This window comes from Mastigoproctus giganteus, chromosome 12 (assembly GCF_048544385.1).
Source record: "Mastigoproctus giganteus isolate SK-2022 chromosome 12, ASM4854438v1, whole genome shotgun sequence".
Lineage (NCBI taxonomy): Eukaryota > Metazoa > Arthropoda > Arachnida > Uropygi > Thelyphonidae > Mastigoproctus > Mastigoproctus giganteus.
In genome coordinates, this window is record NC_143586.1 from 95,097,014 (window position 1) to 95,123,363 (window position 26,350).

General features: G+C 36.7%; 1 protein-coding gene across 1 annotated transcript in view; it reads right to left on the reverse strand.

Annotated features, from left to right (window-relative positions):
- The window catches only part of LOC150077286 (liprin-alpha-1-like), a 1,048,988-nt gene that overhangs the window by 379,987 nt on the left and 642,651 nt on the right, over window positions 1–26,350 (reverse strand). Inside the window, exon 15 of the mRNA XM_090386159.1 lies at window positions 21,124–21,210. Coding sequence (XP_090242285.1) covers window positions 21,124–21,210 — 87 coding nt within the window. The remainder of the gene's footprint in view (window positions 1–21,123; window positions 21,211–26,350) is intronic.

Genomic DNA, 26,350 nt, shown 5'->3' on the forward strand with positions numbered 1-26,350 from the left:
TTTGGTGACACTCCGATTTCTAAGCAAAATGATATATCTCTTTTGGGGATACCTTTACTTCTAATCTCTCTTGGCACATTACAAATATTACTTCCTCTGCATCTAAAAAACTTGGTTTTCTCTTTTGTTCTCGGCGTTACTTTTCTTCCAAACAGCTGTTCACTCTGTACAAATCTGAAATACGCCCTACCATGGAATATTGTTCCCAAATCTGGGGCTGTGCCCCCAAAACCTCTCTCAGGCTTCTAGATTCCATTCAGAAGAGGACATTTAGGTTAATTAATGACTCCTCTCTAACAGAATCTCTCCACTCGCTGTCTCATAGACGTACTGTTTCTGCTGCATGCCTTTTCTACAGATACTTCCATGGGCACTGTTCTTCTGAATTGGCTTCTATAATTCCCGCTCTCTCTTTCAAAAGAGTCCGAACATGTGCCGTCACCAGCTAACATCCATTTATTGTGAAACTTCAAACTCATAGAACCAACGTTTCATCTTCCTCGTTTATTCATTCAACTGCCGTTTTCTGGAATAAATTTCCTTCATACGTATTTCCTGAAAATTACAGTCTACAGAAGTTCAAGTCTAATGTCAAAAAATATCTTCTTTCATCTTCTCAACCCAAGCACGGTACTAAGTACTATAGGGTTCTAATACCTCTTGAGTTTGGGGTTTTCATAAAAAAAAAAAAGTAGTTGCATTTCTGTCGGGTTGTGGGATTTGATAATGGAATTGGGTAAAAAAAAAAAAAAAAAAAGGTAAACTGCAGCCATTATCAACCGAATGGAAGCCTCCTCAACAATTCATGCTGAGGGATATGGACCATAATCTACCACATTGGTCTAATGTGGGTTGGCAGATCAATCGTATTTAGCAGTCAGGGGCTTGAACCCCAGTCTACTCCAATCCCGCTCTTGACCACTCGGCTATTGGGTACTTAGCTGCAACTAAAAGACGAAATGTGATATAATCAGTAACTTCATCTATGGCTGTAGTTGAATAGTTTTTTTTTTTTCTTCATCTATGGCTGTAGTTGAATAGTTTTTTTTTTTTGTCAAGAGTAATTTTTGACTGAAATTTGGCCCAACTGGCTTTAGAGAATTTCCATTTCCTGCAGGGTTGATCTAATGGTGGTTATGTAGTCATCAGATTACAAAAAATTGGAAAATGATCGTTGTCCATGGGATCATCTAGAGTGGACCATTGCATGACTAAAAACAGTATCGGGGAGCAAATCGATAGGTCAATTGCAGAAGTCTGTCCAGTAGATAACTGTATATGGGTGTGGGAGCCACTATTAAGAAGAGTGAAGTTCTGTTTTCCAGTAAAGTTTCAATCAGTCGGCCACGTCTGTCTAATTTAGATGATCCCCATAAAGGTTGTTGTTGTTGTTGTGGGGGGTTTTCTGGCGCATAAGCTGCTTTGGCTATAATGCGCCTATTCCTTTATTGTAATAATATATGAGAATTTCTTGTTATGTCAGAAGAGGCAAAAATCAGAAATTACTAAAAACTCCAATTTTCTTCAGAAAGTTAAAAAATATCAGGGATATTTGCATTGTCACCAATGACATTCTCTAGAGTTATTGGTTTCTGAAGGTTAACCAAAGATAGCAGGGTTGTATTTCTGTCTTGATTATAGTATGGGCATTCAATGAGAATGTGTTTCACAGTCAAATTTAGAAAACAATGTGGACACTGTGGTGGATCATCTCCTGTGAGTAAATGAAGGTGAGTCAAATGTGTATGGCCTATTCTTGATCTTGAAAGGAGTACCTCTTCTCGTCTTGATGAACGGACACTGGAACGCCAAATTCTAGGATCCTGTTTAAATTGAAAAAGTTTGTTATTTGTTTGAGAGTGCCAGAGTGCTGTCCATTCTGTTAGGCATGCATCACGAATGATTTGTGGGTAGTCTGATGCTGGAACAGGGATATTGGTTAAATCTAAGGTAGATGGATTTTGCCGCTTTATCGGCCAGTTCATTACCAGAAATTCCAGAATGTGCTGGAATCCAGCAGAAGGTGATCATTTGATGGCGCTCTTCAATCTGCAGTAATAATCTTCTAATTTCATTTAGAAAAGGGTGAACTTTATCTGTGGAGATAGATAATGCCATAATTGCGCTGAGGGAGTCAGTGTAAATAACAAATTTTAATGAGCAGTCAGAACAGAGATTTTCTAAGGTTAGTTTAATTGCATATAATTCTGCTGAGAATATACTGAATTCAGGTGGAAGGGCTGCTGAAATAGTGGTATTTAGGAACACTGCTGCTGATCCAATGTTTGAGTTAGATTTAGAGCCATCTGTATAAATTGGAGAAAAGTCAAAATATTTGTGAGTGTGAATTGCATGAAGTTGTTTCACATTTGATGCTTGAAGAACATTTTTTCCCCACTGGCAAAGGTAAGTGTCACAGGTGGGTAGAGGAGTAAGAGTCCATGGTGGTTGAGTGCATGTTACTACTTCTTGTACAGAATGAATGGAAACTTTCCAAACTTGCATCAGTTCAAGAAGACGAAGACCAGCTGGTTTTACTATACTAGGCTTACTTCTGTAGAGGTTTTCTAATGGTGGATTAAATAAGTATGACTGAATTGGATGCGAGGCACAACTTTGTATTTTGACAGCATACTTCAGTAGGTGTTTTCCTACGTAGAGTTAACGGGGGCTCATGAGCGTAAATGTAGAGGCTATGTGCTGGTGATGTTCTGAAAGCTCCAAGTGCAATCCTCAAAGCACTGTGTTGAACTGGATCAAGCCAGCGCAAAACACTTGCTCTGGCAGAATCATAGACAGGAGCACCATAATCGAGACGGGATCGGATTAATGCCCTGTATAGCCGAAGTAAGGAGGTGCGATCTGCACCCCATGTTAGGGCGGATAAAGTTCTGAGTATATTTAACTTTTTTTAAACAGGAAGTACGTACATTTTTAATATGGTCTAAGAAATTTAATTTGTTGTCAAGGATTAATCCTAGAAATCTGATGTTACTATTGACTGGGATGGAGACGTTGGAAATTTGGAGTTCAGGATCCAGATGGAGTTTGCGTTGTCGACAAAAATGGATAGCAACTGTTTTCTGTTGTGAGAGTCGATAGCCGTTAAGGTAGGCCCATTGTTGTATTTTATTCAGTGATATCTGAAGCTGCCTTTCAATTGATCTAATGCTTTGGGAATGACAGGAAATGGAAAGGTCATCCGCATAAAGATATGACTCAACTGTGTTTGGAAGCTGTTTAGTGATGGAATCGATTCTAAGAGCAAAAAGAGTGGCACTCAGCACAGATCCCTGAGGAACACCTTCTTCCTGAATGAAAGTTCTAGAGAGGTCATTTTGGTATTTTACTTGAAACGATCTAGTGTATAGGAAGTTCTGTACAAATATGGGAAGGTTTCCCCATAGACCGAGAGAATAAAGATCACTAAGTATGCCATGTCGCCAGGTTGTGTCAAAGGCTTTCTGTATATCTATAGTAACCATTACCAGATGCTCGTGTTTAACGAACGCATTGCGAATGGCAAATTCAGCCTTGATCATGAGATCTAAGCATGATCTGTTTTGTCGAAAGCCATGCTGACTATTGCTCATTAGATGTTGTGACTCTATGATCCAGACAACTCTATTGTGGACAATTTTTTCAAGGATTTTGCTGAGACAGCTTGACAGAGATATAGGTCGTTATGGGGATTGGTTGGATCTTTTCCAGGCTTCAGGAACGCCAAAACAATAGAGTGGTGCCAAGAAGCTGGATAAGTTTTTTCTAAAAAAATACGGTTGTAAAAGACCAGGAGGAGGCGCAAAGCTTTGTCATCAAGATGTTGCAGCACGACATAATAGATCCCATCTGGTCCGGCGGCACCATTACGAGCTGTTTTAATGGCATGCAATAATTCAGAATATTTTGGAGGTTTGTTATATGGTAGAATGAGGGCAGTTTGGAAGTTAATAGAATACTGTTCTCGACTTTTTTTAATTCATTGGAAAGATGTAGTATAAGCTGATGTTGCTGAGATCTCAGAAAAAGTATTGCCCAAAGCGTTAGCTATATCCGAGGGACTAGTTAAATCTCGCCCATTCCAGGAGAGGATTGGAGAGGGTATGGTTGGAAACTTACCAGAAAGCTGTCTAATTTTTTTCCAGATTAATTTGCTGTCAGTATTTCTGTTAATTGTTGATGCAAAACAGGTCCAGGATTCTTTTTTGGCTTGCCTCTGTATGAAGCGTGCTTTTGCCTTTACTTTCTTATAATTTATCAGATTGGCTGTGATTGGATATTGCCGAAACAAATTCCATGCTTTATTTTTTGCTTTGATGCATTCCTCATTCCACCAATAATTATAGTGCTTACAGCCAGGTGGATTTGATAATGGTATTGTATCTTTAGCCATGTGACATGATGTAATCTGTCACATCATCAATACGGTGGAGACGGATTTTTTTCTCATCGAAAGAGATTGATGACTGAAATTTTGCCCAGTTTGCTCTTGTAAATTTCCATTTCCTGCAGAGTTTAGTTAAAGGAGTCTGTGCTATCAATACCTTGCATATGATTGGGAAGTGATCACTGCCCATAGGATCGTTTATAACATACCACTGTATGGTCGGGACCAGTACTGGAAAACAAATGGAAAGATCTATTGCTGAAGTATGTCCAGTTGGGAGCTGAATGTGAGTGTGCGTGCCAGTATTCAGTATGGCGAGGTTTAGTGCATCTAGAAGTCTTTCAATGAGTTGAACACGTGTATCCAATTTAGAAGCACCCCATAGGGGGTTGTGCCCATTAAAGTCCCTTAATATACAGAGGTGGAGGTATCTGTATGAGGAGGTCTTCAAGTTCTTTTAAACAATAAGTATGGTTTGGCTGTAAATAGATTGAGACTAGTGTTATTGCAATATGAAGAGTTATACGAACCGCAACAGCTTCTATTTCAGTTCGAAGTGGGATATGCTTAGTTGGGATCTTTGAATTTATCAGGATTGCTATACCACCGTGGGCAGTATTTGCTGTATTGCGATCTCTTCGATAAAGGCAGTAGTTCTTTATCGATGGAGAAATTTGCGAGGTTAAGTAAGTTTTTTGGAGACAGAGAGCAACTGGAGAATACTGGTTAATTAGATTATGGATATCATCTGTGTTGCAACGAAAGCCTCTGCAGTTCCATTGTACAATGAAGGCCATTATTTGTGTTTAATTGTTTGAGATGTATTTGACTGCTTTTTGAAGGTGACTGGCTTATGACGTTCCAATTTTTGTTTGTCTTTTTTTAGGAAAACTGGCCGACCAGTGTCCATTCCTTTTTCTTCTGCATGAATTTCTAATATTGGATCTTCCTGTAGAGTAGGAGATGTCACTGGTATTGTAAGAGGAGTGTTACTTGCCTGGTCTGAATGCTTGGGGTTACTGGACTGTTGCTGAGAGAGGACAGCTCGAGCCCAGTCAGAGATTGACATGTTTGAGGGGATGGTAAGTTCAGTTTGGGTGGACACTGTTTGTTGTTTTTGTGCAACATTTGCATAGGTACGTTTGGGCATGGTAGGAGCAATTAATTTCCTTGCTTCTTAAAAGCTTACCTTGTTCTCAACCTTATATTTAACAATTTGTTTCTCAGTTTTCCATTTCTTACAAGTTTTAGAATATGCAGGATGGTTACCTTTACAGTTGGGACATGTCTTTTCTGTCGCCAAACATTCAGACTGAGTATGATCGGAAGATCCACAGTTTGGACAAACTGGGTTTCCTCTACATGTTGTCTAAGAGTGACCATACTTTTGGCACTTGTAGCATCTCAAGGGATTGGGTATATACGGGTGAACACGGCAAAGTGGATAGCCAGCTTTTACTGTTGATGGTAGGTTTGGGGAATTAAAGGTAAGAATGATATTCCTGGTAGGCATAAGGTTATTGTCTTTTTTAATCATGATTCTTCTTGATGCAATAACATTTTGATCCTGAAGTTCTTGGGTTAATTCATCCTCTGTCACGTTCAACAAATCCCAACTAGAAATCACACCTTTAGACGTATTTAAGGTAGCATGGGGAGATACTTTAATTGGTATCCCAGCAAAATTTGAAAGTTGTAAGAGTTTCTCTGAATGTCTACTTTTTGTTGTTTCTAAAAGAACGTCTCCAGATTGCAGCCTCTTCACAGTCTTTGGAGATCCTGCAATACTGCAGGTGACTCTATTGTCAGGGGAAACGGGAAACAGCCTTTGTAAAAAGGATAGGTGGAACAGGACCAGGGTATGTCTGCCAGGGGCAAAGGTTGATGACGTTGTACAGCAGATATCATCTTTTAAGGGCACAAAAGGTGATATAGTTGTACACGTTGGCACTAATGATATCAAGAGTAGAACACCGGCAGAATTAATTAACAATTACAGGTCACTGATGAAAAAAAGCCGTGAATTAGGGTTGAATTTGAAAGTGTCTGCAATTCTGCCCAGACACGATAGGAGGGAGTATATGATGAGAGCCTTGTCGATCAATTCGGCCCTGGAAAGATTGTGCAAGGCTCAAGGGATAGAATTTTTTTCAGCCTGGACTGTACTTGTTAACAGGAGAGACTGCTTCTACAGGGATGGGATACACTTAAATAGAAAGGGTGCAAGAATATTTGCTGATGCTATCGAGGCAGTGTTGGGTGGGTCGGAAAACTGATAGCTTGGGGGGATACAAGGACTAATAGTTTAACAGTAGCCGTAGCTACTGTTATCAGTAGCAGTAACAGTAGTTCAGAGGTGAAGGTGATTCTTGCACAACTTCTATTAGAATAAGTAGCGACCTGGAGCGAGGGGTGTTGGGGGTTTCAGGGACGGGTGGCAGTCATTGTGAAACAGGTGGGTATATGGGATGTGTTAGGGGTAACTAAGAATAGGAGTAGGAGCATGTATACTTGCATGTATACCAATGCTAGAAGTATAGTAAATAAATTTGATGAATTTGAAGTGTTGGTCAAGACATCAAAGGCGGATATTGTTGGGATATCAGAGACAGGGTGTCACACTGATATAAGGAATGCCGAACTGGAATTTGGGGAGTACAATGTGTACAGAAAGGATAGACAGGACAGAAAGGGAGGGGGTGTTATGCTGTTAATTAAGAAAAACATAAAATCAAAGGAAGTGCACCCAGTTAATATAGATGAACAGTGCTCTGTTGAGTCAGTTTGGTGTGAGATAAGCACTGCGAAAGGAAAAATAAGAGTAGGAGTGTGTTATAGGCCTAATGACTGGAATGAGTACAATGAACAATTGTACAGAGAAATAGAGTGGGCTAGTAAATCGGAATGTCTTATAATGGGGGATTTTAACTTCCCAGATATTGACTGGAACTTGTGGGTTGGGTACTCACACACTATTCAGACTTTTGTGGATTTATTGGATGATTGTTTTCTGCAGCAACATGTTCGAGAGGCAACCAGAGAAAGTAATACTCTTGATCTGGTTATCAGCAGTGAAAATTCGTGTATTAGGAATTTGCAGATAAAAGAACCACTAGGTGGCAGTGATCACAGTGTACTGACGTGGGATTTACTTAAAGATTTAATTGCCATCAGGGGTAAAGGAAAGGGTTATTGCTTCAGTAAAGGCGAATACAGTGGTCTCCGACAGTTTTTAAATTCTGTACAGTGGGATCAACTGACGATGTTACCAACAGTAAACTCTAAGTGGGAAGCATTCAAGGAATTAATCGTGGATGCTACTAAAAGTTTCATACCTATTAAGAAATATTGTTCAAGGTTTAGGCCTAAATGGTTGTCAAATGAACTAATGAGACTCGTAACAGAGAAGAAAAATGCATGGGATGCATATAAATTATCAAGCGACTCAGAAGCCTATGGCAGATATAAGTTAATCTGTAATCAGGTCACAAAGGAGGTTCGGCAGGCGAAGGCAGATTACGAGAAATCCTTGGCAAAAGATGCTAAGAAAAACAGCAAGGATTTCTTTACTTATATAAACTCTAAAAGGAAGGGGATGAATCTGATTGGTCCACTTGACATTGATGGTTCGACTGTTGATGATCCTGCTCAGACAGCAAACAAACTCAATGAGTATTTTGCATCTACATTCACACACGAAGAATTATTAAGGTTTGAAAATGGCAGAAGGTTATCAAATTGTAGCAGGATACTTAATGATTTTGTAATAACTGAGAGCAAAGTGGAAGAGAAACTGTTGAAGTTAAACGTAAGAAAAGCACCTGGGGTGGATGGGATCTACCCAGTTATATTAAAGGAGCCGGGAAAGCAACTAAGCAAACCCTTAGCCATAATTATGAGAGCATCCTTGGATTCAGGGGAGGTTCCCACGGGGTGGAGATGTGCAAATGTATCCCCAATTCACAAAGGGGGATCGAAGAGTGACACGAGTAATTACAGACCAGTTAGTTTAACTTCTGTTCCGGGTAAAATAATGGAGTCGCTGGTTAAAGATGCATTGCAGGATCATCTAGACAAGACTGCAGCAATAATTCAGACACAACATGGGTTTGTTAAGGGAAAGTCTTGTCTGACAAATTGGATAGGATATTATGATGTGGTTACAAAGGAACTGGATGCAAAAAATAATTTTGATATCATATATTTTGATTTGAGGAAAGCTTTTGACACTGTTGCGCATGGAAGACTATTGTACAAATTGGAGCAGAATGGTATTACGGGTAAGTTGCTACAATGGATAAAAGGATGGTTAAGTGCGAGAAGACAGAGGGTGGTAATCAATGGGTGCTGCTCTTCTTGGACTAATGTTATTAGTGGAGTCGCACAGGGTACGGTGTTGGGTCCACTGTTGTTTTGTATATTTATCAATGATATTGATGAAGGTATATCAGGCTTAGTGTCGAAGTTTGCAGATGATACAAATGTTGGCAGGGTTGTTAATGACAGTACTGGCAGTGTGCTACTGCAACAGGATCTAGATAATTTGGGCAGATGGGCTAAGAAGTGGCGAGTGAAGTTTAACCTTGACAAATGCAAAGTACTGCATATGGGTAGAAGTAACCCTAGAGAAACGTACCAACTGTGTGGTACTACACTTAAGGTGGTAGAAAATGAAAAAGACCTGGGAGTAATTGTGCAGTCAGATATGAAGTTTTCTGAGCAATGCAGACAGGCTGCCAGGGCAGGTCATGGGGTTTTGTCAATGATATATAGGAATTTTGCTAGCAGGGAAAAGGAGGTGATTATCGATCTGTATAAGGCAATGGTCAGGCCACGCCTTGAGTACTGCGTACAGGTCTGGAGGCCTCATTTTAGGAAGGATGTAGATTTACTTGAGCGTGTACAGAGAAGGGCAACAAGATTGGTGAGGGGAATGAAGGGATCCTCTTACCAAGAGAGGCTTAAGTTCTGCAAATTGCAGTGGCTGGAGATTAGGCACCTGCGCGGTGATCTGATTGAGGTGTATAAGGCCTTGAATGGGTTCAGCACGCTGAATTCTGATGGGATTCTTCCCCTTGTTCAGATTACGAACCTAAGGGGTATAAATTGAAATTGAGGAAGGACAGATGTAGAATAGATGTGCAGAAATTTGCCTTTAGCCAGCGGGTGGTTAATTGCTGGAACAAACTTCCATCTGTCGTTGTGGAAGTTGATAGGTTGAATAAATTTAAGGAGGAACTGGACAGGCATTTGGAGGGAATGGTGTGATTTTTTTTTTTTTTTTGGCTGATGCTGCATAAGCTCATACTTGCTTTCTTGCATCACATGCCATTTGCTTTCTTGCATCACATGCCACTACTACTACTACTCTCCAGGTGTTTCTGGATGAGGAAAGGAGATAATTTGCTGAGAGGTTGTTCTGAAAGTGAATGTAAAATTGAAAAGGAAGGAAACTCTTTTGTTGTTGAATTTGTTTTCAACCTCTTGGGTTGTGAAATGTCATAATCAATTTCAGTATGTGGCCGAGAGCTTGTCGGCTCTAAAGATGGATAATCATTTTGCTCCATCTTTGCTCCTTTTCGCCCTTGGCAGATGAGCTTTTCTGCCAAGGTTTCCGGCCACGCCACGGGGAGGCAGGAGCAGTGCCTGGTGTGACCAAGCGAGAAGTAGTAGGGGGTTGGTAATAAGACTATGAATAAAGAAAGGTGGCTTGCCTTTCTTGCTGTGTAGAGGTACTTTTGTAGCAAGAGCAGTTATAAAATAAATAGATTACTTAACGAGAGGAACGCAAAAGAACTATATATCACTTTTTGGAAATCGCACTATAAGGCACAGATAAATCGCTCAGTCACAATCGCTTGGCACCTGGGGCCTCCCCATAAAGGGTGGTCGCCAATGATCTCCTCTAGCAAGCAGACAGGGGAGGGTAGCTGTCTTAAAAGTTCTTCAAAATCATTATAAGAATACATATGATTTGGTGGGAGATAGATTGAGACTAGTGTTAACGCAATCTGAGTAATCAGACACACAATAACGGCTTCAATTTGGGTTTGGAGAGTGATTTGCCTAGCTGGAATCTTTGAGTTAATTAAAAAAGCTACACCACCATGAGCAAAATCGGAAGTATTCCGATCTCTTCGATAGATTGAGTAGTTTTTTAAGGAAATGGAAATTTGAGGAGTTAAATAGATTTCCTGCAGATAGAGACCAACTGGAGAGTAGCGGTTAATTAAGTACTGAATGTCGTCAAGGTTGCCACGAAAGCCTCTGCAATTCCACTGCAAAAAAATGGCATTACTTGAATTTAGAAGAAGCCGTACCTGATGTGGCTGTCTTATGGCATTCAGGCTTCGGTTTGTCTCTTTTTTGGAAAGGTAGGGCGCAACCAGTGTCCATATCTTCTTCTGCAAATATTTCCAGAATTGGATCTACCTGTTTTGATGAATTCTCTGCATCCATCGATGTGTCCTGGAAAATCTTTTTTTTTTTGAAGTCGAACTATGATTATTTGAAGTAATAGCAAACACTGGTGGAGGAGAAGATTTCGCTGGTATCGTAAGAGGCGTATTACTTGCTTGGTCTGAGTGCTTAAGGACAATGGACTGCTGCTGAGAGAGGATGACCCGAGTTCAGTCAGAGATTGCTGTGTTTGATGGAATAGTAACATCAGTTTCAGTGGCAATGATTTGATATTTTTTTGCAATATTGGCATAGGTACGGCTAGGTATACTGGGTGCAATTAATTTTCTTGCCTCCTAATAACTAACTTTGTTTTCAACTTTATATTTAACAATTTTTTTTCTCCGTTTTCCACCTCTCACATGTTTTAGAGTAAGCAGGATGGTTGCCTTTGCAGTTGGGACAGGTTATATCTTTCGGTGAACAATTACTTTGACTGTGTTCAGAGGATCGACAGTTGGAACAAACTGGGTTCCCTCTGCATGCCGTTTGAGAGTGGCCATACTTTTGGCATTTATAACATCTCAACGGATTAGGAATGAAAGGATGAATGCGGTAGAGTAGATAAACGGCTTTTACTGATGAGGGTAGGTTCGGATTGTTAAAGGTGAGAATATTTCTAGTAGGTGTAAGTATATTGTCTCTTTTGACCATAATTCTTTTGACAGCAATTACGTTTTGTTCCTGAAGTTCTTCTTTAATTTCTTCCTCTGTCACATTCAAAAGGTCCCAACTAGATATAACACCCTTAGATGTATTTAGGGTTGCAAGGGAAGTTACTTTCACTGGAATTTTAGCAAAGTTTGTCATTTGAAAGAATTTTTCAGAATGCCTGCGGTTGACAGTTTTTACAAGTAAGTCCCATGATTGCAGTCTCTTAACCATCTTGGGAGACCCTGCAAAACCTTTCCAAGTGTTTTTGGATTAGAAAGGGGGAACACTTACTAAGAGGCTGTTCTGATAATGAGTGCATTATTAAGAAGGAAATGCAGGAAACTCAGTTGCAGAGGAAATGGTTTTTAACCTCTTTGGTTGTGAAGAGTCATGTTCATTTTCTGTCTCTGGATGACAGCTTGTCAGTTCTAAAGAGGGAAGCATATTGTGTTCCATGTTGGCTCCTTTTTGCCCTTGGCAGATGAACTTTTCTGCCAAGGTTATGGCCCAGCCATGGGGAGGCAGGTGCAGTGCTTGGTGTGACCAAACGAAATTATTACAGGTCAACTGTCACTAATCCAGCTGCGTTGGGATCTGTGGAGTGCCGGATTAGTAAGTTTGCTGGATCACCGGTGGTTATTTTAGCACATACAGTTTACCCAACAGCTAACTACCTCCTCCTACCTTTAAAACATTGACTGCCAAGCCAGTTTAAGAAACAAATTCCCCAGGAACCAAAAAATATTTAGCAAATAATTTGATTAATTCTAAAATAAATATTGTAATGTCAGTGTTGTCGTTTTTTCACTTAAAATATAAAAAAGAAAAAAAAAAAAAAAGGACTTTTTTTATGTCACATATATGTGGCCGACGTGGCCCAGTAGGTTACTTTATATTTCTTGAAAAGCCGTGTCAGCCACATATGTGTGACGCTATTATAGCATACATATGAAGGTCGTTTGTGATTAGTTTATTGCACACGTGGCAAGCGCTGCAACAAAACTAATTGCAATAAAATAAACTCTCAAATGTCGCAATAAGTTTGTCAGTATTGTTAGAGATTTTGTGAAAACAAGTTCATTAGTGCACTGTATTATCCATCATATTGTGTTGTGTTTTTCCGCAAGTTTGTACAAGTGTGTTGTTAAAAAAAAATAATAAAAAAAATAAAAAGGAATGGCTAAAAGAAAATTACTAAGATAAGTGGAACTGAGAGAAATTGCTGGAATTTACAATTAAGCAGAGTTAAACTTCTCACAGACACACCGCTGTTTGCACTTTACACCACAAGAGGCAGTTGCTTTATGCATTAGAACCATGGCTGGGGCTAAATGCGAGCAGGTTATGTGAAGCTCTGTTTGTTTGTAATTAAGAACTGTTTCAATGAGTTTTCCTCTTTTGTCTATCTGGGGAGATCCCTACAGAGTGATGCCCTTTGAAATTTCCTAGCAGAATGAAAGAAGTTGGAAGCTGCTTTATAGGTTCCTCCAGTTCTTTCACAGTGAATTCTTTGTTTGGGGAAAGGTACACAGAAACTGTTGGTAGATACTATAGTTTTTGATCACTGGAGTCACTTGTGGGGTTAGACTGGTTTCTTGCAGGCAGAATTGGACCATGCTCTTTGATTAGAGCGTAAATACCAAAAAATATTGCTTCATAGACCTCGACAGTTCCATTGTATAATGTTCGGCATTATTTAGTTTTAGGATTGTGTATGGTTCTGTCTGTTTTTTGTATCCTGCCTGTTTGCATTGGTCTAGTTTCATCCTTTCTTTTTTTGGAAAAGTGGGGCGTCCAATTTCCATATTGTCTTCTGCATGTAGATCTAGGATTGGCTCATCCTGCAGGGTACCAGTATCAATATCCACATTTACTGAGCATGAATTGGTCTGAATTTTCTGGGGGCAATGCTTTTAATTTTGCAGTTTCTGGCAGAATATTAGAAGCAGTTGGTGGGACTGTTAGCAGGGGTATTGCTAGCACAAGTTACTTTACATTGTTCTTTAGGTGACTGCTGTGGGGATGATAGCACTGATTGAGCCCAATTAGCAATTGAGATGGATGGTGGTACTGTTACTGCCATTTGTGTTGCTGTTGACTGGTATTTTTTGGTTGCTGCAACATATATGTAATTTTTGGCACATTTAGCATAACTTGATTCCTAGCTACCTGATAGATGACCTTTTGTCTGACTTTGTACTTCTGGATCTTTTTCCCTAACTCTCGAGAGCTTGCAATTTTTTGAATATGCTGGATGCGTGCCGTTACAATTTGGGCATTGTAGCGTTTCTGCAGTGTGGTCAGTTTGTTCATGATCTTTGGAGCCGCAGTTCGTGCATGTAGTGTCCCTTTGGCATACGGTTTGTGAGTGTCCAAATTTTTCACACTTGAAACATCTGACTGGGTTGGGAATGTACGGACATATTCCGCAATTAAGGTATCCAGCTTTCACACATGATGGTAAGGTTGGTGTATCGAATGTTAGAATAATGTTTCTAATTGGAACAAGTTTACCATCTTTTTTAATCATTATTTTTTGCCTGGACAACTTTTTGCTCTTTTAGTTCTTCTACTAGCTCATTTTTAGTGATATTCATCAGGTCCCACTCAGCTATTACTCCTTTGGAACTATTTAGTATAGCACGAGGGGTGACCTGTATAGGTATTTTGCCAAAATTTGATAATTTCAGTAGAGCCTGAGAATGCTGATGTTTAGCTGTTTCAACTAGTAGACATCCAGATCAGAGTCTTTTCGCCATTTTCGGTGAACCAGCCACACTTTCTAAACATTTCTGAATTAGAAATGGTGAAAGGGCACTCATAGGTTTGGATGAAAGAGAAGGAATGTTAGGAATTCCTGCTGATTTTCATTTTTACGTAGTCTCTTAGATTGTGATATGTCATATTCAGTTTCAGTTTCAATCAGGTCATGAGTTGAGCATTTAGGCTTAAGTGCTGGGTAATTGTCAAAATCCACGGTTGTTCCTTTTAGCCCTGGAGGATAACTCCCCCCCTCCCTGTTACCAGCCCAATACGTGGAGGCAGGAGCGGTGCCACCAGTGATCAGGTGATAAGAGGTTAGTGGTTAGTGTGCTATATAGGTTAGTTCTATATACAAAGAGAAGAAAGGTACCTTTCCTTTATTTTTTGGAGAGCTTGCTTCTTTATTTAGAAGAGCAGAAATGAAATAATTTTGCAAATTAAGACTTAAATTCTCAGTAATCAGCTGCTTCTAGAGAAGATGCTTTGAAATTCGCTTTTTAAACTCACTTGGACTCAGGGCCACAAAAATTGGTAAAGAAATAGATAAAAACAGATATTCCTGCCCTTGGGGCAGGTGTATCTATTTATGCCTATTTCCCTAATCACCAAGGGGTGTTGAAATAATTAGTAAATGGAAAGTAAAGATATATGAAAAGACTATAACACTTATAATCTAGATATCCAGGGGTGTAACTTCCAATACACTCTAATGGCAGCCCTGTAAAAGTCCTGATTAGCATTTATAGCTGCAGGGGCACTCCTTATGCATAATTAATTTTCCTTAAAAAAAAGTGATTAACTGTGATTTTCTCTTTGACTTCTTAGCTTGGACTTTTTGAGGGAAATGAGGGTTTCCCCATCCACTCCCTCTACTTGACTTTGTCATTTTGTTGAAAGGTATTATTAGGTGCATCAAAATAACCCCAGGAGCTCACATCTGATGAGTATGGGCTTGGCACACCCAGGGTCCTAAGCAGGATATCATCTTTCTTCTCTTTCTTGGTGATTCCCTTCTACTTCTCTCTCTCTCTCTCTCTCTCTCTCTCTCTCTTTCTCTCTCTCTCTCTCTCTCTCTCAGGATAACTTGGGAATTTTCTTTTGGCTGGTGCAGCATAAGCCTCAGGCTTCACTGCACCATATAGCTAATAATAATAATAATAATATTCATCTCCAACAATAATTGAAGTAATGAAGGTAATGAGAAAAAAGTCCTTGTGCATGGGGATAAGCATATTATGAACAAATTTTTTCCACTAACAAATTGTAGAAATAGAAATTAAATAAAATAAGACTGTACAAATAAATTATATAATTAAAATGCAAAATTAAAAGTATAAAGAAACATAAACAACAGACTAAAAGTAATAGAACATAGAATAAATTAAAATCAACAAAAAAAAAAGCAAAGGTAATGAAATAATGTAATAATTGTTAGTAGCTTTCAAAATGATCTGTTTCTTCATCAACTATAGGAATGATGGACAGCAAAGAATCATTCTATACCAGGAAGGAGTATAATCAGACAGCATATGATTTTTAAAAAAATTTATACATATTAGCACACCAATGTGCTAGAGAATAACTTTCTCCATAAGAGGGTGCATGTGGATCTCCTACTGCGACTCACATTTTGACTCACCATCCACAAGCGAAGGCGATAATTATGCACACAGTCTAGGATCACAATATAGGAAGGTGGGTTAAGATTAACTTGCTGGTCCATCCCATAATGCTCTGCAGCAGTAGAACATTCAAAATTAGGCAGGTGCATAGCCCTTCATGGTCTGAGACATGATCAAGTAACCTATCAACAGTTTTTGCCTATACACCACACTCCACAACTAGACAGATTCATCTTGTTGTAATAGGAGAATAATTGATTTTGTCCTAAAAATAACAGAAAGTAATTTACTGTCTGAGGGCAGGATGCAAATGCAAGCAGCAGAAATAGTTTTATTTCTGTTTCTATTTTCAGTCACAAATCTAACTGGGATTGCTCAGTCTCCATTTGAACTTTGTAAAGAACATGGAGAGGGTATCCACATTTTGCAAATCCACTGTGTTCCTAGAAATTTCATAAATTTCTAGGAACTGATCTATTAAATTGAACTGAACTTACAAATTATAGATCAGCACCCTGGGTGCTGATCTATAATTTGTAAACTGCCCTCTGCATATGGGCTTCCTATAAACTAATGTCATCACTAATGTCATGTGTTTCTTCTGACTCCATAGCAAGCTGAATAAAGGATTAGTGTGAATCCAGATATTGGAGGAGCACAAACTCAGATCCATAGGGAATTATAGCAAACATCTGACACAGACGTGACAAGGGTTGGTGTGAAAAAAACCTGACACAGACGTGACAAGGGCTGGTGTGAAAAAAACCTGACACAGACGTGAGGAAGGGTTGGTGTGGCAAAAAAAAAAATCTCATTGGCAGAAGGCAGATTATAGTAAGAAACCTATACAACCTAAAATATATTAGAACTAAACTGGAAATTTATTTAAAATAATAATCTACAACTTAATTTAAATTTGACTGTGTAGCTCTATAATTTTTTTTTAAGAGAAAATATCTTTTACAACCAAACAAATGAGAAGTATATTAAAACATATGCATGCACACAGTTACTTTGAACAGATTCAACAAAAATTGTTACATTCATCTGCCCAAAAACTTGAAATTTCACTGAAACAGCTGATATTTTTTTATTCTGGCAATGTGAAAATAATAAAGACTATACTTCTACCTAAACAACAACAATAACAACAACAATTAGAAAATTTATCATAACTAAAAAAAAACTCAATTATAACAAAAACTGAACAAATAAACAAACGTGTAAAGAGATAATGAACACTGTAATGTCAGTTATCTGCATAAATTATTTACTGGACAGTCCAGCTGAAACCTGAACACTTGGAAACTAGATGTCAATAATAAAGCTTCCACTGATAATACAGATGATGCCACTAACCCAAAAGCCAAAAATGCCTTTAAGTGCATTATTTTTCCTCAAGTGCTTAGTCCATTAGACTTTTTTGTATCACAAAGTATAATGGACACATTTTAATGTGTCCATTATACTTTTGTATCATCATTAATGGACTAGTGCTTAGTCCATTAGACTTTTGTATACTCTGTACATGGATTCCTACATAACTCACTAACCAGTTCCTGCCTTACTCTAGGCTGGCACAGAGTTCCCTTCTGGAAGGCATGGATATACACTTATACACATAACGTTAGTAACAAACTAAATTAATTGAGTTTATTAGTTTTATATATACTATATTTCTAAATATAACGTGCCTTCATTGACTTTCTAAATTTCAAATGAGTGTTTTCCCAATGGCAACTAGGCTTAATTTTGTTTAGAGTAATGATTAATTGTGATCAGAAGCATAAAGTTAATTACTTTTAGAAGTAATCCTGTCTTTGTTTAATAAGTAAGCAATTAGTAATAATCAAAATTATCTTTAATGTTAATTGGCATAACATATATTGCACTTTCATATTATCTTCCACTTCTTATTCTTTCCAAAATACTTAATATTCTGCTATTTGGCCTGTTATTATTTTGATTTTAGACCATGATCACAACATTTCAAACAGTTACAAATACAGTATATATGTAAATGCCTGAAATATAAAAATAACATGGCATCCTACCGTTTACTATTTCCATATTTCAATTATATGACTATTGTAACTTATCTGGCTAAACTGATGATAATTTTCTTGTCCAGTAATACTTCCCCAGTGCCTCTAATGCATTTACTATGTGACTACCTATTTTACTCTGCTATTTCTAATATCTTCTATTCACTTCTACTTTATGGGATTGGATTGTTCAACCTGGTATACCAAGTTACTACTTTTCATCCTTTCTTGTTCAAATAAACTTTCTTAACTACTTTTTCTACCTTCAGAACTATTAGATTATTAATATATGGAAGGCATTCTTTCTATTCTAAGCCCACTCTTTTATCTTTATCCCTGAGCACTAGCAGTACTACAAAAGTCTGGCAAACTAAAGTATTAATTTACCTACTAGCTTACATCTTGCATTACATATTAGATCATAAACAAATCCATATACTAACTCACAGATAATTAAATTATGCATTATAATATATATTTAATATAAATATTCACCCCCACACACCACTGAAACAGTATAAAGTGGAAAACTAAAATGGATTAGTAAAGATAAAAAATAAAAGTAAAACCAAAAATGAAAAATATATGTAGAAAAAAATTGTGAAAGGTAATGAGCTGAAGAAATGTTATAGTTAAACTCAATACATGTACTGAGCATTTGGGGTTACAGTCCTGCCAGTAATCCCAAGAAAGCAATGGGAGGCAACTAAGAGAATAACTGAAGTTAGAAAAGGTTTGCAATTAAAACTATCAACAACCTTAATATATCAGACTAGCACCTAATATAAATTATATTAAAAAATGCTAAATTATAAAACAAAACTAAATAATAAAGGTAGTATCAAATCTTCTTTGTTCAGAGCTATGGCTTTGAGCAAAATTATTGTGCAAGCTGGTAAATCCAGTGAACAATTAAAATTTACTCTTAAACATAAGTTTAAAGGAGAAGAACAATATGTGGCAATTCATTTTAACAGAATAATTTAAAGAATAGACACTGTTATTTTGTATGTGATATATTAAGGTTTTTAATGAGGTGTTACAAAATAATTGTCCAGTTTGGCTATGCTCTGAGATTCAACTAAAGCTGAATCATCACCTGGAGAGTGATGGATTGGAGTGACACATATATGGAACTGTTTGTGATATGACTTAATAAGTGACTATCAGTATCTTTTGTGAAGTCTGTCATTTTTTATCAAGGGATTTTCAACAATTTTAAATAATAAAAAAAAAGAGTTATCTTTGATGTTTTAATGAGAAGTAACCCAATTAAAATATATAATCAGTAATGTGTTGGCATATAATGAAATGCTACAGTGGCACAGATGATCGAATAGACTCCCATGCCAACTCTAGTACTTAATTCATTAGTGGTGGCAGGCTGTGGTACAGGTAGACATATATTAGCAGCAATTGCTCAAATACATGCATGAGAGAATTTTCACTGAAGTTTTCGTGTCATGGGTATCTTGAAATGAATATTGGCCAGTGTGCTGAAGTTTTCACACATTGAATGCATTCAGATTTTATTACTATTTCTTAAAGAGCAAGTAATAAAATCTGATGGAAAGCGTGGTTAGTAGTGCTTCTCCAACCTTGGTAATCACTTCCATAGCCCATACCTCTTAAATGAGGTATGGGCTATGGAAGGGGATTAGAGGATTATTCCTACCATGGTGACTACATTAAATGGCACTGAATTCCATAGTGGTTCAAAAATAGGGATGGAAAAAAAAAATAATTGATATATCAATCATATAACAGAAAAGCACATACTGAAACTAGTGGTATAACACAACCAATATTTCAATGTATTTAAATTTCATTTATTACACTCTCTAAGTTGTACTTTAGTGGGGACAATAAAAATACTAATAAAATAAATTATATATATACAATAATCGCCCATTAGCGTTTTCAAAAGGACAGGCACTGAAGAATACTATAAGTGGTCCCTCTCCCCTTTTCTGGATGCCATTTTCATTTTCATCAATACATTGGTAGATACCATGAGTGATTTTTTTCCTCCCCCCCCCAGCATTTATAAATGTTTCATTTGAAAAACTGCACATTAATGTACTGTGCATGCTTTTCTGACTCCTTCAATCTTTCTTTCCTTAAAAAAAGATTTTAACAAATTAAACTAAACATATCTTGGGTATTATTGTAAAATTAGACATTAATTCAGAGATAAATAAGTATGGTATTCAGACAGGGTTTTGAAGACCCTGAATGCCTAGCTCTGGCTTAATGCTGTACATAACTTGGATGAACTACAGTTGCATTTCAAATTTCATTTAGAGAGAGAGAGAGAGAGAGAGATAAAACAAAACATTTGAAAATTTTCAAAATGATAGCAGAACACTTAAAATTTTATAAAATATCACAAATAAATTTAATATTTAACAGAATCAAAATTACGAAAGACATTTCAAAAGGTACAAATAATTTCGAGTTTGACAGTGAGAATTTAAAACATCAGTATTTTTTTTTTTTTTTTTTTAATTTTTTAAATATTAAGTACATCTGTATTTGCATATGTTCTTCATATTCAGGAATATCATGATTATCCTATTATAAACCAAGATATTATACACTTAATTCTTCCTAGCATAAACAATTTATAGAACTGAAGTGTTGGGAAGGAACTTGTTACAAAAAACTTACCTAAGAGATGTTAGCAACTATATGCATTATCTCATATTCTCTAATTAAATTGTGAAGATGATTTTGATATACAGATTGACAAAGAGGTAAAAATGATGCATATTTAATGGCTTGTTAAAATCTAAGAATATATATTTCAGTATAGTAGATATATGTAATTAATTTCAGTACTCTTACAAAATGAGAGAATATGCACTAATTTATATTTTATGGAACAAACCAAAATAAATGCTTATCAAAATTTTGCAAAATGGGTCAAAATTAGGACATTAATCTGTTTTTTAAGTTTGTAAATAATATTCAATCTGAAATTCTAATCTCAACTTTTGAAGTTTCATGAAAGCTTTAATTCATAACGTGTAAGCTTTAATTCAATGTTTAACTCATGTTCAGTTTCACAGGCAAGGTGAATGTATATGCTTTTTATTCATAACAGGGTGCAGATATTCTCTACTTTACAGTATTATATCTAACTTATGCAAATGCAATATATATAGATTAGAGGGATGCAGGCAGTTACTACCTGGGAGGAAAGCAGACATTCTGAGAGCTGGGGTTGACTGGTGGATGCAAACTGGTACATGTGGACTGGTGACATGGAGGCAGGGGCCTACAGTGGGACAACATGCTCATCATGCACTGCTAAGGGATTAAAGGTGCTACTGACACAATGCAAATTTTCTATACTACTATTACAGGCAGTGTTTTAGTGATAAGGGAAATCAGTGCAAAAAATTCATTAGTGATATTAAAAGGAATATTAGTAGAGACAGGTTAGCATTACTGTAATATCATAATTATTAACTGATTAAAAAACTTTAATTTGATAATACTATGGCATTATACAATACAATAAAATTGCAGAATATAATTACTGCAGCACTGATAGAAAATAAAAACAGAATGAATAATTTCAATTAAGAAAAGAAGTTTATGAATAAATAAAATTATATGATGAAAATTAATTTCATATTCCTAAATAATTTTGTTATCTATCATCTGCAACTAAAAAAAACAAACATAAAAGAACAATTCAAAGATTATTGAATAATTTTTGAAGACAAGTTTCAGTAATAACAAAAACATTCCACTATTCTCCATATACAAATCTGGGAGTGTGAGGTGCATTTAGAAAGCAGTTATCATTACATTTGATTATAAGACAGAACAGAATGATAAAAATACATACAACTTTTTAATACATGCACCTTATGTTTTATGCACCATTTCCAGTGGGCCAATGTATCTTAACTTTTTGCTTTACAGAAATTTCTCTTTTCTATGCATTGTAGTATTTCTAACCTGCCACAAATTAGAATAACCTACAATGCGGAGAAATTGGAAGTTATTCATCACTGGAAGGAGCAATTTTCTAGTAGAAAACAGTTTTCCAATGACAGCTATTCATATGCAAAGAGTGGATCATTACTGGGAACTTTCATGTTAGAAGTAAGGAGAGTATCTTCAAAAACTGTACATATTTTGATTCCTTTATAATTCTGTCTCATAATAAGAACAATTCTGAATACACCCCATATTTTCAAATATTTCAAAATTTTAAGCATATAAAATAAGATAAAAAGAGGTATAGCATTTGAAAACAAAGTATTTTCTTTCCCAATTTTTTCATTATGAAAATGAATACTAGCAGAAATATACTAAAGCAGAAATGCCTTTAGCATTACATTTAACAATGACTAATAAAATATGTTTTAATGTTTTTAAGTGGAGATTCCAAAAAAAGCAAACTGATATGAAAATATGAATTGTTACACTAATGGTAATCCCTTCCCCCAAGGAATTGCTGAGGGTAGTTCTCCCATGAATCAATGTCTTCTTGCATGTACTGTGTGTGTGGTATATATGCAGACCTAACTGTAGCTGGACATAATACAACATGAGATGCCTTTCTTTGTGCCAGGTGCAGAAAGAGAAAAAGTGAGGAAATTAAGTGAAAGTTTAATATTTTGTTGGATGAATTTGAGTGTTTTCAGAAAAGAGTTGTTATCCTCAAAGCAATTAAATCAAAGGACTCATCAAGCATGGAGTTGCCCACCTTAAATGTTTGAGCCCATCCACATGAACCTGACTACATGGTTGGATCACCACAAGCAGGATGTTGTAGTCCCCACAGGAAGAGATTATTCTTGGTGGCTATTGTCAGGGAATCAGGGAATATTTTATGCTATAAATACAGGTGGAATAAGCCCAGGACCAAATGTTGGTGATATTGTAAAACAACTACCATCTTATAATGGCACAAAAGGTGACGTTGTACATGCTGGTACTAATGATGTCAAGCATAGCCATTCTAAAACTTTAATTAAGTATGAAGTGATGCTGAGAAAAAGCCATGAGTTAAAAATCAACTTATGATTTTTTCGTGGCTGAATTTGAAATTGTTTAGAATTTTGCAACAAGATAGGAGGGAGTTTATGATGAGGACCTTGGCAAGCAATTCAGCCCTGATGAGATTGTACAAATTCTACCTACTAACAGGAAGAATTTTTTCTAAGCATGGCTAGTGCTTATTAACAGATGAGACTATTTTTACAGGGATGGGATACACTTAAAAATAAGGATTGCAATAATATTTACTAGTACTATCAAGGCAGGTTAGGGGATCAGAAAATTTAGTTTGGGCACAATACTTCAAAGAGCAGAAGAGGATTGATCCTTGCATTGCTTCTATTTTGACATGCAGTAGCCTAAAAGAAGGAGTGGCAGCATTATGAGGACTACTATAGGGCCAGCAATTACATGGACTGTGTAAGAGTTACTAAAAACACAAACAGGAATACATTTATTTAGTTATACACTAATGCCAGAAGTACCTTAAATAAATTTGATGAGTTTGAAGTATTGGTTAAGTCATCAAATGTTGACAATATAGGTATAACAGAAATATGATGCCACTCTGATATTGGGGATGCAGAATTGAAATACGGTGATTATAATATGTATAGGAAGCACATACATGGGGAGAGGGTGAGGAGTAAGGCTTTTAGTTATGAAGCACACAGATTCTCAAACAGTACAACCTGTAGACACAGGTTGCCAGTGTAATACTAAGTCACTCTGGTGTGACATAAACACTAGGAAAAAAAAATGAAAGGTGAAGCCTCTTATAGGCCAAAATACTGTGATGAGTATAAAGAACAAATACAAACTTGTGGGTAAGCAACTCACTCAGTAGCAAAAAATTTCTCGATTTGTTGGATGATTATTTTCAACACCAACATATCTGAGAATCAATGGGAGAAAGAAATATTTCTGATCTGGTTATCAGTAAAGAAACCTTGGTGGCAGCATTCATAGCAAATTGATATCGGAATTTGTTCTCATAAAGGTAACTATAATGGGCTCACACATTTTTAAATGGTAAATACCAATTTTAAAATTGTAAATACCAAATGGGAAGTGTTCAGTGAGGTAATCACGGAGGCCACTAAGCATTTTCACAACTAAGAGATATCGTTCAAGATTTAGACAAAAATGGATGTCAGATGAACTAATGAGCTTAGTGGCGGGGAAGGAAAATGTGTGAGATGATTATAAACTGTCAGGGGATACAGAAACCTACAATAAGTAAAATCAGAGGGTAATCAAGTATTCTTATAATCTGCTTAACTAAGGTTAGACAGGCTAAGACAGATTTGGGATAATTTTTTGCATTTCAAGCTTCCTGGTGCACTTGTCAGTATTCTGACATACCTATGACTAAGTCAGAATCATCCTTCCCATTTAGTCTGCTATGGTAATTAATTTCCAAAATGGAAGTGGAAGATTTAAAAGATGTTGGTAATATTAATTCTTCAATGTATCTAGGAAAAATGAACTCAGTACATAGATGTAAGGTATGCTGGATTGAAAAGCTCAGATTTTTAAAGGTTGCCATAACATTTAAAAGAAACAAGCAAAAAATTTCTTTATTCAAAAGCCAAGCTAGAAACATGAATAGACTCTCTGCACAAGTAAGGATAATATGGTTGAAATTATTAGCTTATTTGTCTTGTTTAGGATTGCTTTCACCAGAAGTTTTTTCCCTTCAAGTTCATAAATTTGTCAACTTTCAAAACTTTTATATTATGAACTGGATTTGAACATAAATCAGTGCCACTTTCATTCATCATTGCTTGTTCTGCTTTTCAATTTAGTAATTCTGAAAACTGATCATATTTTTTGTCACTCCCCTTCTAACCACTTCTTTAAACTGACTTTTTAAATATCGATACTGTTCTGCCAGTTTAGTTACACATAACCACAGATGCCAATGCTTCAAAATCTGTTTTACTTCAGTGGCATGCTTCAGTTGAAATTATATAAATTAATTTTTTTTTTTAAATTAGCACATCTTTCTAGTAAATTTCCACAAAACATTTATCCACTTTCATAGGAAGGTATGCAGATATTAATATGATAAGGATAGCCTATTACCACTAAGTGCTTAATCTCCTGTTTTAATAATCCTCTTGCTAGTACCCTTTTTAGGCCTACCATAACAGGTGCATTATCAACAGCAAGTGACAGGTAATTTTTTGAAGGAGTCTCAGATGCTTTCAGGATGTTCAGAACAAGTTGAAGCTGCTTTTAATTTGACTTTTTTTTTTTAAGAAAAGATCTCCACCATGGGATATAGCTTGGAGTCACACTACCTCTCATTTCCCTACCAATGCCTCTTAGCTTATTCTACCACAACCTCTTTTTTTTTTTCTTTTTTTTTTTTAAAGCTATCAAGAAACATATTACTGAGAAATGCACCTACAGGATCAGTAAAACACAGAGAGAGATTATGTTCTACGGAAAACAATGCAAATAACACTCAGCATGCATGATCATCATCAACAACATACATTTTTGTATTTCTTTCTATGCCTGAATGTGTGGCATTAGGGCAGGTCACTGCTATGGATAAAGGGATAATTAAGTTGCAGAAGGCAAAGACTGATTACAAATGGGCACTGCTCTTCTTAGACTAATGTTATTAGTGTTCCTGAGAGTTCAATACTGGGTCCTTTAGTGTTTTCAATATTCATTAACAATACTGATGAAGGCAGACTGAGAAGTCTGCCGTCATCAGTACTGAGAAATACTGAGTACTGAGTATCAGTACTGAGAAATACTACATATGGGCAGAAGTTATTCCAGAATAATATACCAATTAGGTGGTACCAGACTCAAGATGGTAGAGAATGCAAGAGATCTAAGGGTAATTAACAATCTTCTTTAAGTGAAAATCCTATCCATAGCACTCTATATTTTATCTTTCAGTTTGAGAAAATCCTTGCTTTGCACAAACAGCTTCAAAGTCCTGAATAGCTACTGTTAATCTGTTTAACTCTAATCTTAAAATAATTTTCCAATAGAGCAAAGAAAATTTAATTGGCTTCCACCTTCTAGAACTTACATCTGTCTCATTTCTCACACAAAAAAAAAAAAAAAAAGAAAAGAAAAAAAGTGGTCTATTTCTCTCATTTCATCACCACTGCCTGTCAGATTCCCCAGGGGTTTGCATCTGGTGAGTATGGGCTTAGCATACCCAGGTTCTGAGCTTGATATTATTATTCTTCTCTTTCTTGGTGATTCCCTTCTATTTCTGACTCTTGTTCTCTCTCTCTCTCTCTCTCTCTGTAACTCAGAAATATTTTTGCTTGGTGCTGCATTAGCCTCAGGCTTCCTTGCACTATATGAACCCCGGGGGGGCTCACATCTGGTAAGTATGGGCTTGGCACACCCAGGGTCCTGAGCTG